A 15,460-nucleotide genomic window follows, 5' to 3' on the forward strand; every position below is an offset into this window, starting at 1 on the left:
TGCTTCTTTCTGATTACTGTCAAAATGTAGCAAGTGTCTGTGACAGTAGTGTAAATTGTGATTTAATGTTATATGATTTACTGCATTGCCAATCTGTAGCTAACTATTTTAGATGATTAAACGTACAGGTGATTGTTATATCTTGAATAGAAACAAAGGTTGCAGTGACCTAATGCTGTGCAGTGCAATCACAATCATCATTTTGCATTGTAAGATTGTATAAAGTCAGACACTAGTCTACACTATCTTTTTACAATAGTACAGCATCTTTAATAATAGATTAAAGTTGTCGAAAGTCATTCTTAATCTACATAATTTCAAACACAGACATCTTCAGAAAGTGTATGTGTTTTTGCTCATTGCCATGTGTATAAAATGAAAAGGTAATGGCCCCTACAGACCCCTACCATGCTTAGATTGGTATAGTTACTGGTTGGCAACTACGGAAGTGCCTCGGGGGGTACAAGTACCCCTGGTTGGGAATCACTGATTTAACATTGGGCTTTGGAGGGTCAAAACTGAGCAGAGTGACACATATCCGACCTCTAGTTAAAGGGATGCTCTTTCATAATCTGCCTTAGGTGACATATTTTTATTATGAAACTGATCCTTAGTGTATCTTTTAACTATTTTCTATCCATTAATTATTAACTACTAAGGATTTGTACAACCACTGTGTGAGATAAAATGGAGTTTGTCAAAGAAGAAACATTTGCTTTCGGATAATTAGAGTTAGGATGTAACTTGTGTGTTGACTTCACTCTTTGACTTGCTTTTACTTTATGAGTGTCTAATTTTACTCCAAACATCTGCCTACTGGTTGTGTACCTTGCTGACTTTTTGGCCCCTTCAACTCCACCAAACTCCATATTTTATTAGAGTCTTGAGTCTGAGGTCATCAGTTCAGATGTTGTTAGTGGTCCCCCGCACTCATTTTATAACCAGAGGGGATCGATCATTTCAAGCAGTGACACCCAGGCTGTGGAATGTACCTCCCCTCTCCTTAAGTTGTTTAATTTCTGTTGATTCTTTTAAAAAGCAGTTGAAGACGTTGTTATTCAAACAGGCTTTTGGTTAGACAAGGTATCTTATGGCTGTCTGATTTCCTTTGTATTCTTAAGTCTTTTATTTATTGTATTTCTGTTTATTGTGAACTACTTTGTGATTTTTTTTCTGTGAAAAGTGCTATATGAATAAACCGTACTTACTTATTACATCGATTTTCCAATTTGTTCTGTCAGGAACCACCACCCATTACATTCAGCTCACGGTGACTTTCAGTGAAACCTTGGTATTAAGGCCCTGTTGCCTCACCGAGGCAGTTTTTTTTGTCTCCCCCTCCTCCACTGCTCACCCTCTACCTCTGGTCAGGGTCGATCAATACTTCCCCTGTAGCTTATCACTAATGTGGAACTGGCTGTTTGTCCAAACCTTGCTCTGTCTACATAAGGACTTGGAACGGGACAACATCAAACCCAAACGCACCACACATCACCTCAAGAACCTGCTGCTCCGGACGCACAACTGGACTTTTAACTGTTTGGAAACACTCTGACAAGAAGATACGCTGTAGCGAGAGGGATGGAGCAGAGAAGAAGCTGGGAGAGTCAGAAGCAGGAGAGTGACCACTGGGTACGAATTCATGAATCCTGGAAAGAGGATCTACTTTAGAAACTTGAGGTAAGTTGGTTGTTGTCCTGCAATAAGTTTAAATCCTTTAGTAATGTTTTCATCAAATTGTTATTAGTAAAGTTGGTAATTGATTTATTAATTAATGAACTATGATCAATTTACCAATAAAAAAACAAACTTGGTTGCAATTTCAGCTCAGAAATGTTATATAATAGTTAAAAGCAGAAACAAGGAATCTAATGTGGCATACAGTCCCAACCAACTCTATGTACAACTCTATTACAGTTTTAGAAAAATGAATGCAAAAATGTTTATTATATAGAAAGAAGTGAGGATCACACATGTGGTCTTACTCTCTCACACAGCTACAGTCATCCCCACAATCAGTAAAAAACAACATGGACTTTGGACACTTTGGATAAGCCTTGTGTATTTACTCAGTGTTATTTCCTCCATTTTCTATTGTTTTTCTGTTTTCTTTTTGCGTTTTATTTCTGCATATTTATGGGTACAAAATTAAAGTGCTGCATGGATAGTCATAAATCATAGCTTAGTGTGATTTCAGCCTGGGGTTTTCACAGGCTTACACACCAACACCATGTGTACTTTAACATTATCTGTGTTTCTTTTCAAACTTTTAACTCTCTCCATTGCTCCTCATTGATTTTACACGTCACAAATCTACTTTTTTTTCCCCCTTCTTTCACCAGGTCGCCCATCCACCAGTATTAACCTCTCCGTCTGCAGTATCTACAGTAAATATTGTCCTCTAGAGTTGTGGAGTGTGACAATGGTGTTTGTGTCCTGTGTTTCAAACGCCATTTTCACACTAAATAGCTACAGTGTGAAACAGACCTCAGCATAGTCCTCAGTTTCCTGATTGGATTTTTATTTCTCCTTGTGTTTGTAGTCTTTTTTGTAGCTTTGTAATAGTTTCCTCATTCATTCTGTAAAGCCTAAAAACACATCAAGGACACGTTACACCATGCTGGAGGGGCAGAGATGAAAATAGATGTGTGTTACGTACCAACATCCTACATGATCTTAAGCCTCTGAGTGTGACCCACTTTCTTTAGCGTTTGAGGTGCTAATTTGCTGCTGGAGACCTTCTCCTGTAAGTATAAATAGAAATAGAGCACTCATTTGTTTTCATGCTGCTGCCATTTCTTGTGTTGTCATCATTCAAACTTTTTCCAACATGTAAATGAGTCATCTACTATGATTGCACAATGGTCTTCATCCATGCAAATTACATAAATAAAGTGTTTTTTTTGTCTGTTGCTATAGAGTGAACTTGATCTATTCATGAGAAAGATGTAATAGTCATATTAAAAACCACCTTCAAACACAGTCCTGTGTACAAAGACAAGTATATATTTGCATACAAACATAGACACCGTGTCAAAATCATGGAAATGTGAGTTGAATTAACTTGACTAAAATCAATCACAAAGCATCTTGAACCAGCAACATCTCTTTAATAACAAAGATCTACTGTGTGATTACACACTGGCCATAGCTGCAAGCTGAAAACCATGTCTGCAATTTGAGTCAGGGATTCAAAAAGCAACAATGAGAGTCGAACAGAGAGGGTTATTATATGGAGACCGTTTGAGACTGCCTTTGAATAGCTGGTATGTGGTTGAGTGTGTAAGTAGGCTCTGGATTTGGTTTTACATTTCTCTCACTCAGTTTGAGCTGGACCGGTAACATATAGATCCTTGAAATGATGCCAGACATTAAAAATCTATTTAACAATCAGAATTACACCAGACAATTAAATGATAAATCAATAAATCTTCACATTTGTCAGTGAATACATTCAAATGCATACTTTGTGTGTGTACAAAATGTATTTGTGTTGTTTCCAGAATAAAAAAATGAGCTTATCCTGAATCAGTAGCTTTTACGTAATGAAAAGAAAACATTATAATAATCTAACATTAAACTGAAAATGCAATTATCTTTGTCACCTCACCCACCAAATACACGAAAATTGCCCACTCATACTGAATCCAAAACAAGACGTGTCCTCTACTGTGTGTATTTTATCAAACAACCTACTTAAAAGACATTTCCTCTATTCAATTAATAAACAAGTTCATTAATTTAATGAACTAATAGTTTGAAGACATCACCGAAGTAGAAAAACAATAAAAACTCATCACAAATTAAAATCTCTAAGACATCACAGTTCAACACTGTCCATAAACTCATCATTATCATCATCATTTTTAAGTGTTTGTTAAATTTGTCACAGTTTTCCCAGTCTGGCTCAACGGATGCAAATTGCTGGGATAAAGACTGCTGATCTCTCACATTCCAGACGTCCCTTCCCTTATTGCTGCTATAGGGGGTTAGTGTCGCCCAAGATGGTTGTGACTGGTTTAAAGAAATAGATAGATAGATGGACTTTATTAATCCCAAATTGGAAAATTAATCTGTTACAAGCAACAAGTAGCAAGTTACAAACAAGCCAGAGCTCCCCCCCCCCCCTCATCCCTAGAATAGATAGGCGGTGTAGCCAGACCATACTCCAATGTGAGAATAATCTGGTAATGGGAGATTACAGACTCGTGAAATAAAGTGTCTTCCAGAAATAATCTCAATAAAATAAAATATATCTCTCAAATGTTCAACACGAGATGAAGCAAAAACTCTCGCTTGTTGTGTAAAAATTGCTCTCTTCAGAGTCAAACACATCTGTCCTCTCCATCATGTGGCCTTCTGCAGCGCAAAACTTTGGACACCTTTCCGATTCCTCCTTGACAGGCCAAACTCTGCATGACGAGGTCCAGCATGAGTGAAGCAAATTATTTAAAACCCTCACCATTTCAATAAAAATTACACACGTAGTCCAAGATTCTCCTCCTATTATGACTTGCCCTTCACTGTTGGCCCAAATACTTTCTTCTTGGGTGCAGCAGAGGCTTGTTGGGGTCTGGGTTTCGGAGCAGATGCAGGCTTTTTAGGTTTGGGCTGCATGGATTTGAGGCCCAGGATCTCACAGTACTTGTTGCACTGGTGCAAAGCTTTGAACTGGTCAATAAAGGAGGTGGCACAGTTTCCTTTGAAGCCCTTATATCTAAAAAGAAAGAAAAAATGTATCTTTCAATTTGCATGTATCAACAATTTGCAACTATTATTGGTCTCAAAAGAAATACTCACCCTTTCTTAGAGGTGGCTATTCCCACATCAGTGAGCCTCATTCCCACTCCTGAAAACCACAAAATCAGACTGATATTTAGTTTAAGTGTAATTTAAAGCACATGATGATTTGCAGGAAAAAAAACCCATTTTGAACTTGTACACATTTCAAAATATCTATGTGACCTTGCATGTCAGTAACCAGCAGGTTGCCCTCAGTCTTATGATAGACCCAGTGCTGGAAAGCACAACATTTCTGTCCTGCCTCCGAGTCGCGTCTCTTCAGGTTGATCTCTTTGCCGTCCTTGACCGAATACTTGACAAAGTCACCAATCAGCTCCTCCTCCAGCGTGGCGTACGGGATATCATTGGATGGACGGTGAACCAGGTAGATAGGAATGATCCTGGTGGAAGCATGAATCAAAATTGCTTGAGCTATGAGTATATTAGATTATTCTAAAATACTATAAAGGCAGAGATTTATGCTGTGCACTAAGTTTACAGCTTGTGTCACTCACTCTGGGATCTCTCCGAAGGCTTCCACAGACTGTGCAGCAGTGTTGTACGCCTTGATGTACTCTCTTGCTGTGTTCTGGACGTGGCACTCCTACAGAGAAAAAAGTCAATTACAGTACTTTCTATGTTAGAAGATCTGTGGACACATGATAATAAGTAGAAGACTCTCTATGACTCTCTCATGAAATATTTGATAAAAGATTGTGTTTGCTGTTTTATTGTATTTAAACTCAGAATGGGATGATAACTTGATGGCTCCAACTGTCACATTTTGCATGTTATGTATATGATGTAGCCTAATATAAATTTGACATTGCATGAAAAGGTCGAGCCAAAAACATTTAACTCTTAGTAAGTACACACTTACTGTATGTGGCACTTCTCAACAAAGTCTATAATATTTTGTCACAAAACTTCTTTCACTAAAGAAAAAAGGCATTGTCCAAAGCATTATTAAATTAATGTAGTAGCAATATTGTGATTATGTCACAATTATATATTAATTATCTCATCCCGTTTCCATAATTTTGTGGCAGAAAAAGTATTAAGTGTAATGAGCTTGGGCTTGGTTCCCAGGACTTTTATGCACATAATGTAATTACACTTTGATCTATGAAGGACTTTTGGAGAGTCCCATGATGTTCCTACCTCTACAGCCAAGGAAAAGTTTTTCTGAACGAGCTCGTCATTGTTCTTGGTCCCGTAGCTGATAGCATTGTGTACTTTGAGCACACAGGAGCTTCCAGGTAGTAACAGAGATATCTGACCCGCCTGCAGCTTGGTCCGGAAAGCCCGCCGGTGCATCCCCTCCCCAAAGTGGATCTTTTCAGTGATGATGCTGGCATGTTGGTTCTCTCCAAAGTGTTGGTCAGATAGAAAATCCTCTTTGAAAATCAGCCTGGAACAGTGGACATCCTCTTCTTCACTACCAACCTCTACAGGGGCAGCTTAAAAAGAAAGGCAGAGATAATGTGTCATCTCTTATCCGTCAAAACAACAAACTGGGCCGGGCTTTTACAGCTCAACTGTGTACACTAATAAGGGATCTAAGATCACAACTCACATGAGATGGTCTTTGGAGATGGAGGGATGACAATCTCACTAAGCACTGTAAAATAGTCAAAAATAAGAAATGCATTCTTTGTTGTATATTGTGTTGGATACACATTTTTTACCACATTTACGTTCTGGATAGTTCTTATAGTTAAATCATGATTTATACCTTCATATGTGAGCAGATAGTCCAGGGTGACTGATCCATGTAAACTAGTGAGCTGACACTGGTACTTGCCCAAGTCTTTGTGAGAAACGTTGGTGATGGTCAGTGACACTCTGCTCTCGTCCCCTGCACTTCAGAGAAAGGTACAATGTCACAAAATGCACCATACAAAGCCACTAATCTCACAACAACAACAACAACAACAACCCTGTGGCATTGCATCTGAAATTTTGATTTCCTGTGATATTTAATTATATACATTATGACAATCCAGGATCCCTTCTATGCCCTATTCCAAAATGAATTGTGTCTGCTGATATTTTACTGTTTTGGTTGCTCCTCTTTTTGAAAAATGGTCATGTCGAACAGAGTATTACACAAGTGAAGGTAGCTGGATATATGAAAGTGCAGGTTACAAAATAGAAGCGACTGACTGCTGTGCATAGATTTAAAAAAAGCAAAATGTAAAACCATACTTTATTCCTGCTGTCAAAGTGTTGCATACGATTTTCTGCCCACTTTTCTCCTACCTGATGCTAAATATTACTGTCTGCTAACATGCTGTAGATCAGTGATTCTTAGGACTACTTGTATTTTCCAGGGGTAGGTGGAAAGATTGTGGAGTTAACTCAATTAATTTAAAAAAGATACATTTTTTATACAATTTAAAAAACATATTTTGAATCCACATATTGAGTCAGCTGTAACACCTGAACACCAGTGAGAGTAGGTGAACTAGCAAGCAAGCAGAGATGTTGAAACAGTTAGCAAAAAGTAGTAAACAATTTAAATTAGCTTAGCTAAAAGTATTTCATGAAAGGTTTAAATAATATGCGAAAAGTAATGGATAAATGTTTGTAGGCTAATAGTTAGATAAAAGTAATGTTAATGGATAAACGTTTGTAATAATGAGCTTAAAGTTATGGATAAACAGTTGTAGTAACGTTATTTAGTTAAAAGTAAAAGTTAAAATTCTTAGCTAAAAGTAATACGGTTGAAATAGTCAATGTTAGCTAAAGCTAAGCATTAATGTTTGTAATAGTTAGCTAAAAGTGATGGATAAACAGTTTAGTTAGTTAGCTAAGTAAAGGATAAATGATTGTCCAACTAGCTAAGTGGTAGCTAGTACACACACACACTTTCAAATTAGTTTGATATTATGTTATTGTAATATATATATATATATATATATATATATATATATATATATATATATATATGTATATATGTGTCTCAGGGACTGGCCACTATTTCAGGGATTGACCACTATTTTAAGCAATAAAGAAAAGTAGGCTACTCTTCTTTCTGGCACAATTTCATTATGGTCAACTTCATTATTTCCTGGATTCTGTACCACCATAGTCCCAATAAATGTATTTTGAAATGCAGGAAATAGGATTCAAATCGAAAATATTTTTTCTGGCAGAGGACCCCCACACCCCCTGTTTTGTGGCCCCCCACTTCTCAAACCAAAGTGACACCCTTGTTATGAGGTATGTGGTAAGTCACTGGTAGGAGACTGGTTGGTGCTTTGGGGTGTATAGCTGAGTTACGTGAAAGTATTGTGTAAAAATGACATTGGACAAAATACATTAGATTAAAATCATGTAAAATGAAATACCTTCTCTTGCTCTCAGACAGGACAGTGTCCCCTCTGCTCCAGGTGACAGTGTGGTGGGAGAAGACAGCAGCAAACTGACACCACAGGCACAGACTCTGGGGGTCCCCACTCACTGACACTGCCTGGATAGGCTGCACTACCTTGGGGTCTGCAGACATTGTCAAACAGTATGCTTTTATTATGAGATGTTCACATACCATCATGCAGGTGAACTTGTGTTTATAATGTTTCATAGAAGAGTGTTTAGCATAAAAATGGTCTATCCCTTACCTTCCTTAGGTGGGATTTTCTGTTTGACCACTTCACTGTACGCTTTTTTGCGAGTTGCCCCGGTATCTACTTTGGGCTCCTCTCCCTTTGTCTGAATGGAAGTTTCTGGCTTCGGATGTTTAGACTCGAAACCACTGACAATCTTTCCAAACTTATCCTCTGACAGGCGTCGTCTTTTAATAATATCATCGTTCAGATGACTGGTGAAGTTGTTTGGCTGGTGGTCTTTATGATCTGAATGATGTGGAGGTAGTTCTTCCCGGGAAGCTTTAGCTTTAGCCTCTGGTTTCTGGGACTTTTTCTCATCTGACTGATCACTGTCCTTTTGAGCCTTCCCAGCACCCATCTTGGCCTCAAACATATCAATCCTTCCTTTTGCAGTGTTTGGTTTTGCTCCATTCTCCACTTCAACCAGTGGCTCAACTACACTTTTCACTCCTGTTGCATTCGGAGCATGTTTCTTTTTCTTCTTCCCGTGTGGCTTGTTTGGCGCCTTCTCAGTTGCTACACCAGTCTCAATCACCAATTTAGCCTCCTTGTCCTCAAGTCCGACTGGAGCGTTCTCACTGGTGTGATTTTCCCCAGTAAGAGGATGAGTTTCTTGTTGTTTGCAGACCTGCTGGGCTGAAACATAGTGAGATACATTCTCCTGTTTCTTGGAAACTTGTGCACCATAATGATGACCACCTGTTTTGTCCTTTTTGGAGCGTGTTTTGCTCTCTGAGGTGGACTTGTGGGTTTTGTGTGGCATCTTTTCAGCTGTTTTCAGATTCAACTCAGATTGTATGGCTTTGGCGATGGGTTTTGCAGCCCTGGAGACAAATGGGTCATTTAGATCTAAAGTTATGAATGCGATGCGGTTCCCCTCTGAGATGATGAAATGATCTGCAGGGACATCAGCCAAGTTTGATAGTTCTGCACCGAGGTCATGAATCTCCTCAATTATTGTTTTCCTCACAGGGGCAAAGTCCAGTTGTCCCTCTGGTGAAGATTTCTCAGCAGAGTCTGTTGTATTTCCCTTTTTATGAATCAAATCCTCATCAACTTCCAGAGATGTTTTCTCAGTTATCCCATCCAAGGTTGGCCAGAGAACACAAGGTTGTACGTGATCACAACAAAGGTTTCTGTTGTCATTGAGAGACCTTTTGGAACATGTTTGATCTCCTTCCAAACAGCTTGTCCGACAGACGAGGGAGGAGCCGATACCAAGAGGAGCTAAGGGCATAATAAACTTATGACCTCCCAACTGACATGCTCCGTCAAGGTCCGGTAAAGTGTCAGATGACACGTGTGTGTGGATGCCTGGTTGTGCGTGCACACCTGGAACCTGTGAGTTTGTCAGAGTGTGTTTTTTGACGAAATGAAGATCTGGTGAAGGTTCAGTTCCTTTACGATCAATCCCAGCTGGCCCACACCTCCTTTTGGCTTCTTGCTTGGCCACCAAATCCGGCTGGGAGACACTGTGTTCATCTGTCACTTCACACACTTCATCTCCAAAGGGCTGATAAGGAAAGTAGACAAATATTAATAAAAATGTGAGGTAATTTAAATATATATATATATATATATATATATATATATATATATATATATATATATATATATATATATATATATATTTCTGAGTCTGAGATATTAATAATCGTCATGCGTTTGAGTAAAAGACATGATAGTATACATGGATATAGTATAAAGTCATATGATAGTACACATATGCTAATACATATTTATATTTATTATTGTGTGTTAATCTGTGTCTTCTACTTTTCCTCTTATCCCTTGCTGCTTCAACAGTGTGAATTTCCCCATTGTGGGATTAATAAAGGATTTTGAATCTTGAATCTAATAATAGTGTTGAAGTGCTGGCATCAATAGCACTAAACAGGTAATTATTTTAAAGGCAGATCCTACAGAAAGGACAAAAACATGCCATAACATTAAGATCTGTTCAACACATACCTTTCTATAGAGCCACAAAGCAGACGTTTATGAAACACCATGCTTCTATATCCACTCCCACAGTCCATGTGTCCTGCATGCAACTGAGACCACACTGTTGCTGTTATAGACAGGAGCTCCAGCTATGCCTTGCGCACCTAAGCCAACCAAAAGCAGTCTCCTAGGCCCATGGACTTGTTGTCGTCCTGATCCTGAGTTTTAAAGGAGATGAGGTGGGAATGGGTGTGTTAAAGGGTACATATGTAAAGAGAGAGAGAGAGAGAGAGAGAGAGAGAGAGAGAGAGAGTGTAAGGGAGGGTCATGTTTCAGTCCTCAGCTGTGCTCTCCTCTCATCTCTCCCCCCTGACACGCCACGGATGCATGCTATTATTATTGAACTCTCCGCTATTATTAGATGCCATTTCTGTCCATCTGAAGTTTTCCTCTCATGCTCCCTCCGTTTCCTTTAGCACAAACAGCTGTCAGTCTTTAAAATTGGAGCCAAATGACTTATATCCAATAATACAGAAGCAAGCCTTGGTGAGAGTCCTTCATGAGTGCAAAATAAGTGGCTCCAACCCAAAGCAAGGCGACAATACTCGTGAGTCTCATACGTGGATTTTACTCTCTATGTACCTCCTGACTGGCTATCAATACTGTAGGTATGACAACACTGACAAGGGCAGGAGTGGGAATGTTTGTTTCCAAAGCTCATGACTGATTTATCTGTTGGCCAGCACGACTGATGTGAAGGTGATCGCTGTTATTCTCTCTATCGTGAAGGGTGAATCTTTCTACTGCTCTATTGCTCTGTCTGCCACAGACTTTAGAGAAAGTGATGGGTGTTTGAGAGTGTGTGAATAAGCCCATGTGTGTGTCTGACCCAACACAAAAAAAATGTACCGTCCCCAAGTTTAGTTTTGTGATATGCACTCAGATGTCATGCGTTTCACATAAAGCAGAGCACACATTTCCACCTGTCAAATTTAAATCTATATAATAAGTCATCTTACCTCCTCAATTACTAGCTCACCACGTGTATTTTGTCCCTCCAAATCGGTATCCTCTATTATATTCAGTATGATTGGATCTTCGTCATTGCTCATGAAATTGTCTGACTCGACAAATCCTCCAAAATGAGAAAGGTCCAGATCATCAAAAGAAGTAGATCCAGGTATCACATCTACACCGTATCCTCCAGGAGAGGCCACCGTACCACCGGATGATCCCATGGATGAGTGCTGCTGTGTGGGGCATGGAGAGCGCTCAGCCTGGCTGCTCTGGATCTCTTCTAGCTCATTTTCTCCTTGTGTGGTGGTAGCTGTTGAATCACACAAGGATTCAAGGCTCTGTGAGCCCTCGAGGCAGCTCTGCCCAGAGAGGACGGAGCTCTCTGGGATGTTTTGTGCCTCTATAGGCTGTTCCTGGACACCCATGGGTGGCTGTGTTTGTGCCTGCGCTGCTGGCTCTTGACCCTTTCCTTCTTTAGATGTCTCTATTTCTATGTGAGTATTTACCTTTGCTAGTGCCTGTGTCAAAGCATCTATCTCAGCCCCTATCTCTGTGAAGGCAGCTGTGAAGTCCTCTGGTGGAGCTGCGATGATCCCGGCCCAGTCTGAGAGTGCACTTGCCCAGCTGTCCACTGATGACCACCTCTCAACAGGTGGCCCCCAACCTTTGGTGTCATCGCTGGACCAGCCAATCCCGTCGCTACCATCAGGGTTGTAACCTGACTCTCCTGGGGGAAAAGACAAGTCACCAGTGAGCCCTCATTGCATCAAAGAATGTCCCGTCTTATCTAAAACATCCCTATCTTCTGTATCCTCACCTGCTAGATACTGGCATGCGTCCAGCCACAGCTCGATAGGGCTGTCACTTCGCCGTGGTTGGGGGGTTAAATCAGTGACCTCTGCTTTCCCTCGACTCCCATCATTTACCGACATCAAGCCTGCCTCACAGGCATCCACAGCATGGGGTCTTATCTTTGCATGTTGGCTTACGTCTGACTCATAGTCCACCATAGCTCGTTCCTCACTAGAGCCACAATGGCATTGTGTCACCACCTGGTCTGAATCACCCATCAGGACATGTGCATCGTAGTCAGTTTGCGATAATGTCTGGTATTCAGGACATTGAATCTTCTGGGGATTAGGGCTCAAGATGAAGTCCTGTGTGTCACTTTCAAAAATATAAAGGTCTGACACAGGAGCTATAGCTGTATCACTCTCTAAACTATCCGACTGATGTGATACTGACCTTAATAGGTAAATGGCTCGACTGTGTTCTGAGCTGGAGAGAGTCTCAGTGAGAGATGGTTCCGTCGAACCCTCAGAAGTAGATGACAACACCCCAAGAGGTTCAGGTGTACTATTGTGTTCTATGAGTGAAAAGGAGAGGGCTGGTTCTTGTTTAAAATGCAAAGATTCAGATAGAGGGGAAACACGGTCATGAGAGAAGTGAGGTAAAAGAGGTAATACAGGTTCTGATAAGCCAAAATAGCTACAAACCCTAAAATCATCATCATTTGCAGGCTTGGAGCAAAGTGGTAAACACTCTGACATGTTATAGCTGGAAGAGCCTGTGCTTTTCTCCTGAGAGAGGCATTTGGAAACGTTTGATAAAGACTCAGTGGATTTGTCTTTGGGGTTTGAGAGATCTGACACAGCCTCTACTCCTTTCTCATATGCAGACAGCATGTTTTCCTTGGGACTGTGCAAAAGAGATAGAGGGTCTAAATCCTCGGTTTGACTGTCTTGTGGTGACGGCATTTGGTCATCCATGCAAAGGAGTGATAGATCTATTAAGACTTCTAGTTGTGCTGCTAGAAAAGATTGTCAGCAGCAAAACTCCAGCTGTCAAGCAGCAACTACAGGCCAAGTTTTGGGACAAATGGCATAAAGGTCAGCGCACAGATTGTTCGGCTTTGACTTTTCTGGTATCATTTCCTACACTGGATCCAACTGTATCCTTAGATCCTGAGATTCAGTACCTGCAAAGTGAAGACAGACAGTCAAATAATCTTTCATCTGAGCCTCTTGTGTATATTTACCTCTTCGATCTGAAGTATTTGAAGTAAGGCCCACTATCTCCCTCTAGCTATTTATCTTGCAGGAGATGCCCATTTAAATGGCATGTTGTATCTATTTTGGAAGCTTTTAAAGGACACTTGACGTACCTTATCAACAGAAAACCTTCCTGTTGTTGTTACCTTGTAGCTGATAAAAACGTCCCGTGTTTGGTGGTAGTGTTGTTGCTGCAGACTACACACTGACATGTAGTAAAACATGCATTATCTATATTGATCTTTTAAATAACCCTGATCAGTCACTGTTAGTTATTTACCAGATAAACACAAGAATATTGAGCTCACAAGCCCTTAGAGCTGCAAGGAGTTACATACATATTGAGAGATTTGTTAAGAATATCTGGTATTACTCATTAGTTCAAAGGTAGTACATTGCAGTACATGATATGTAAGGAAGGTACAATTCCATGTTTTGTTAATCTTCAGTTTCTGCTTATAACCTGCAATGCAGTCGGAACAACCCAAACTTTCTTTTGCATTTCAGGTTCTTCTGAGTACACTTGAAAACCATTCAGCAGATAATCTGCAGCTTTAATTAATACCAACCTTATGTGGGATATTTATGAAGCTGCAGTATTTGTTGCTAATGCCCTCAACATTCATGAAACTCCAAACTTCATAATTTGGTAAAGCACGGTTTTACATAGTTCTTCAGTAATAATATTGTTAAATATGGTGGAGTTAGATACAGCTGATGAGTAACACCAGGGCTGTTTCTTTATATTTGAGCTGTGTTTCCTGTTGTTGTTTTTTTAGATTACAGCTGCTATTATTTAGAGACTTAATATGACTGTTAAACCATAGCTGTGTCTAAATTCACATTGCTCGTGTTGGCCACCTGACAGGGGTGGTATGAAGTGTTGAAGTAGGAGGCTTCAAAACATGCACCCTGATATACAAGATTGCAGGAGATGGAAGTGGTGGCACAGACACTGGAAAAATACCAGCACATCTTCACCCATGACCTGCATTTGTTACATTCCTTCTGCAGTGAAGGACACCTAGAAGAGCCCTCACGCCTGAAATGTTTACTACGGAATAGAGATCCTAACTTTAGTAAGTCTATTGACAAACACCTTGAAAATAAACACTTCACACAATTTTCAGGCTGCGAAACACATTTAAACCCCTCACGAACAACCTGATCGAAACGCTAAACTTTTCTTTAAATGAATCCAATCTGTTTGATTTTACAATCACATTTACTACACTGACTCCATATTTAGATTCAAATATGAGGTGCATATTAATGGTCCCATATATCTGAGTTGTAACCTGCTTTTAAGGCATTTTACTACTTTAGGTACTTGGGTGGTTTTAAATGAATCAGAAATCAATGTTGTTGATGTGGTTGATTAGTGCATATAGGACTTGATCTGTACTGACATAAAACAATAAAGATGTCAGCACCTGCGTGACTGAGAGCAAGAAAGTGTAATTTGATTTCATTTTGACTGCCTGTGCCAAAATAGATCCATCCTTGGTCACACAACACCCCCAAGATCCTGCTGCATCTTTAAGCCGCTGTAGACAGTATGTGAACAACTTGTTTTAAAGACGTGAGCTCAAGTTAATTAGGTTTATTAAGTTTTTATTTATTAAGTTTTGAAATTTAAAAATAAAAAGCTGCCTTAAAATGCAAGACTTTCTCAACACTAACTGGCTACAATTGAGCAGAAAAATAAACAAATGTTTGCCGAAATTCATTATACTTGTAAATCCATTTAAGGTATTAATCTTGAGAAAAGTGTATCATGCAGCCAAGCAGTGTGTCAACCTGTCAGCAGTGTGAGACAAAGCAGTGTAATTGACAACATTTACCATTCCCAAAGAAAATTTACAAACAAGTCTAACAAGTTACCTCACAGCTGAATCACACGTGATAAAAGTATTAATACTTGAGGTATTAAAACAGTTGTCTCAGCCTGTGAAGGGGATTTTCCGCCATGCATGTAGTACGTACCCTAGTCATAGCCGTGTGGTTGAGGATATGGACCTATGATGTAGGACCCCAGTGTGAGCTCAGGCTAGA

The 15,460-nt window shown here is 39.8% G+C and overlaps 1 protein-coding gene and 1 long non-coding RNA gene across 2 annotated transcripts; one reads left to right on the forward strand and one right to left on the reverse strand.

Moving 5' to 3' along the window:
* Positions 1–1,467: 1,467 nt before the first annotated feature.
* On the forward strand, positions 1,468–2,912 carry LOC120546009. Its single transcript, XR_005636771.1, has 2 exons — positions 1,468–1,680; positions 2,343–2,912. It is a non-coding gene; the product is annotated as an uncharacterized LOC120546009 (long non-coding RNA).
* A 178-nt stretch (positions 2,913–3,090) lies between these two features.
* On the reverse strand, positions 3,091–15,435 carry alpk2 (alpha-kinase 2). The gene is made up of 12 exons (XM_039780742.1): positions 15,392–15,435; positions 12,172–13,332; positions 11,357–12,081; positions 8,406–9,906; positions 8,136–8,283; positions 6,518–6,645; positions 6,359–6,403; positions 5,944–6,242; positions 5,298–5,386; positions 4,966–5,183; positions 4,801–4,849; positions 3,091–4,717 (listed from the first exon to the last, which is right to left on the reverse strand). Exons 2-12 carry the CDS (start codon positions 13,121–13,123, stop codon positions 4,507–4,509), a joined length of 4,365 nt encoding a protein of 1,454 aa, XP_039636676.1. The 5' UTR covers positions 13,124–13,332; positions 15,392–15,435; the 3' UTR covers positions 3,091–4,506.
* Between the last annotated feature and the right edge of the window lie 25 nt (positions 15,436–15,460).

This window comes from Perca fluviatilis, chromosome 17, assembly GCF_010015445.1.
Source record: "Perca fluviatilis chromosome 17, GENO_Pfluv_1.0, whole genome shotgun sequence".
Classification (NCBI taxonomy): Eukaryota; Metazoa; Chordata; class Actinopteri; order Perciformes; family Percidae; genus Perca; species Perca fluviatilis.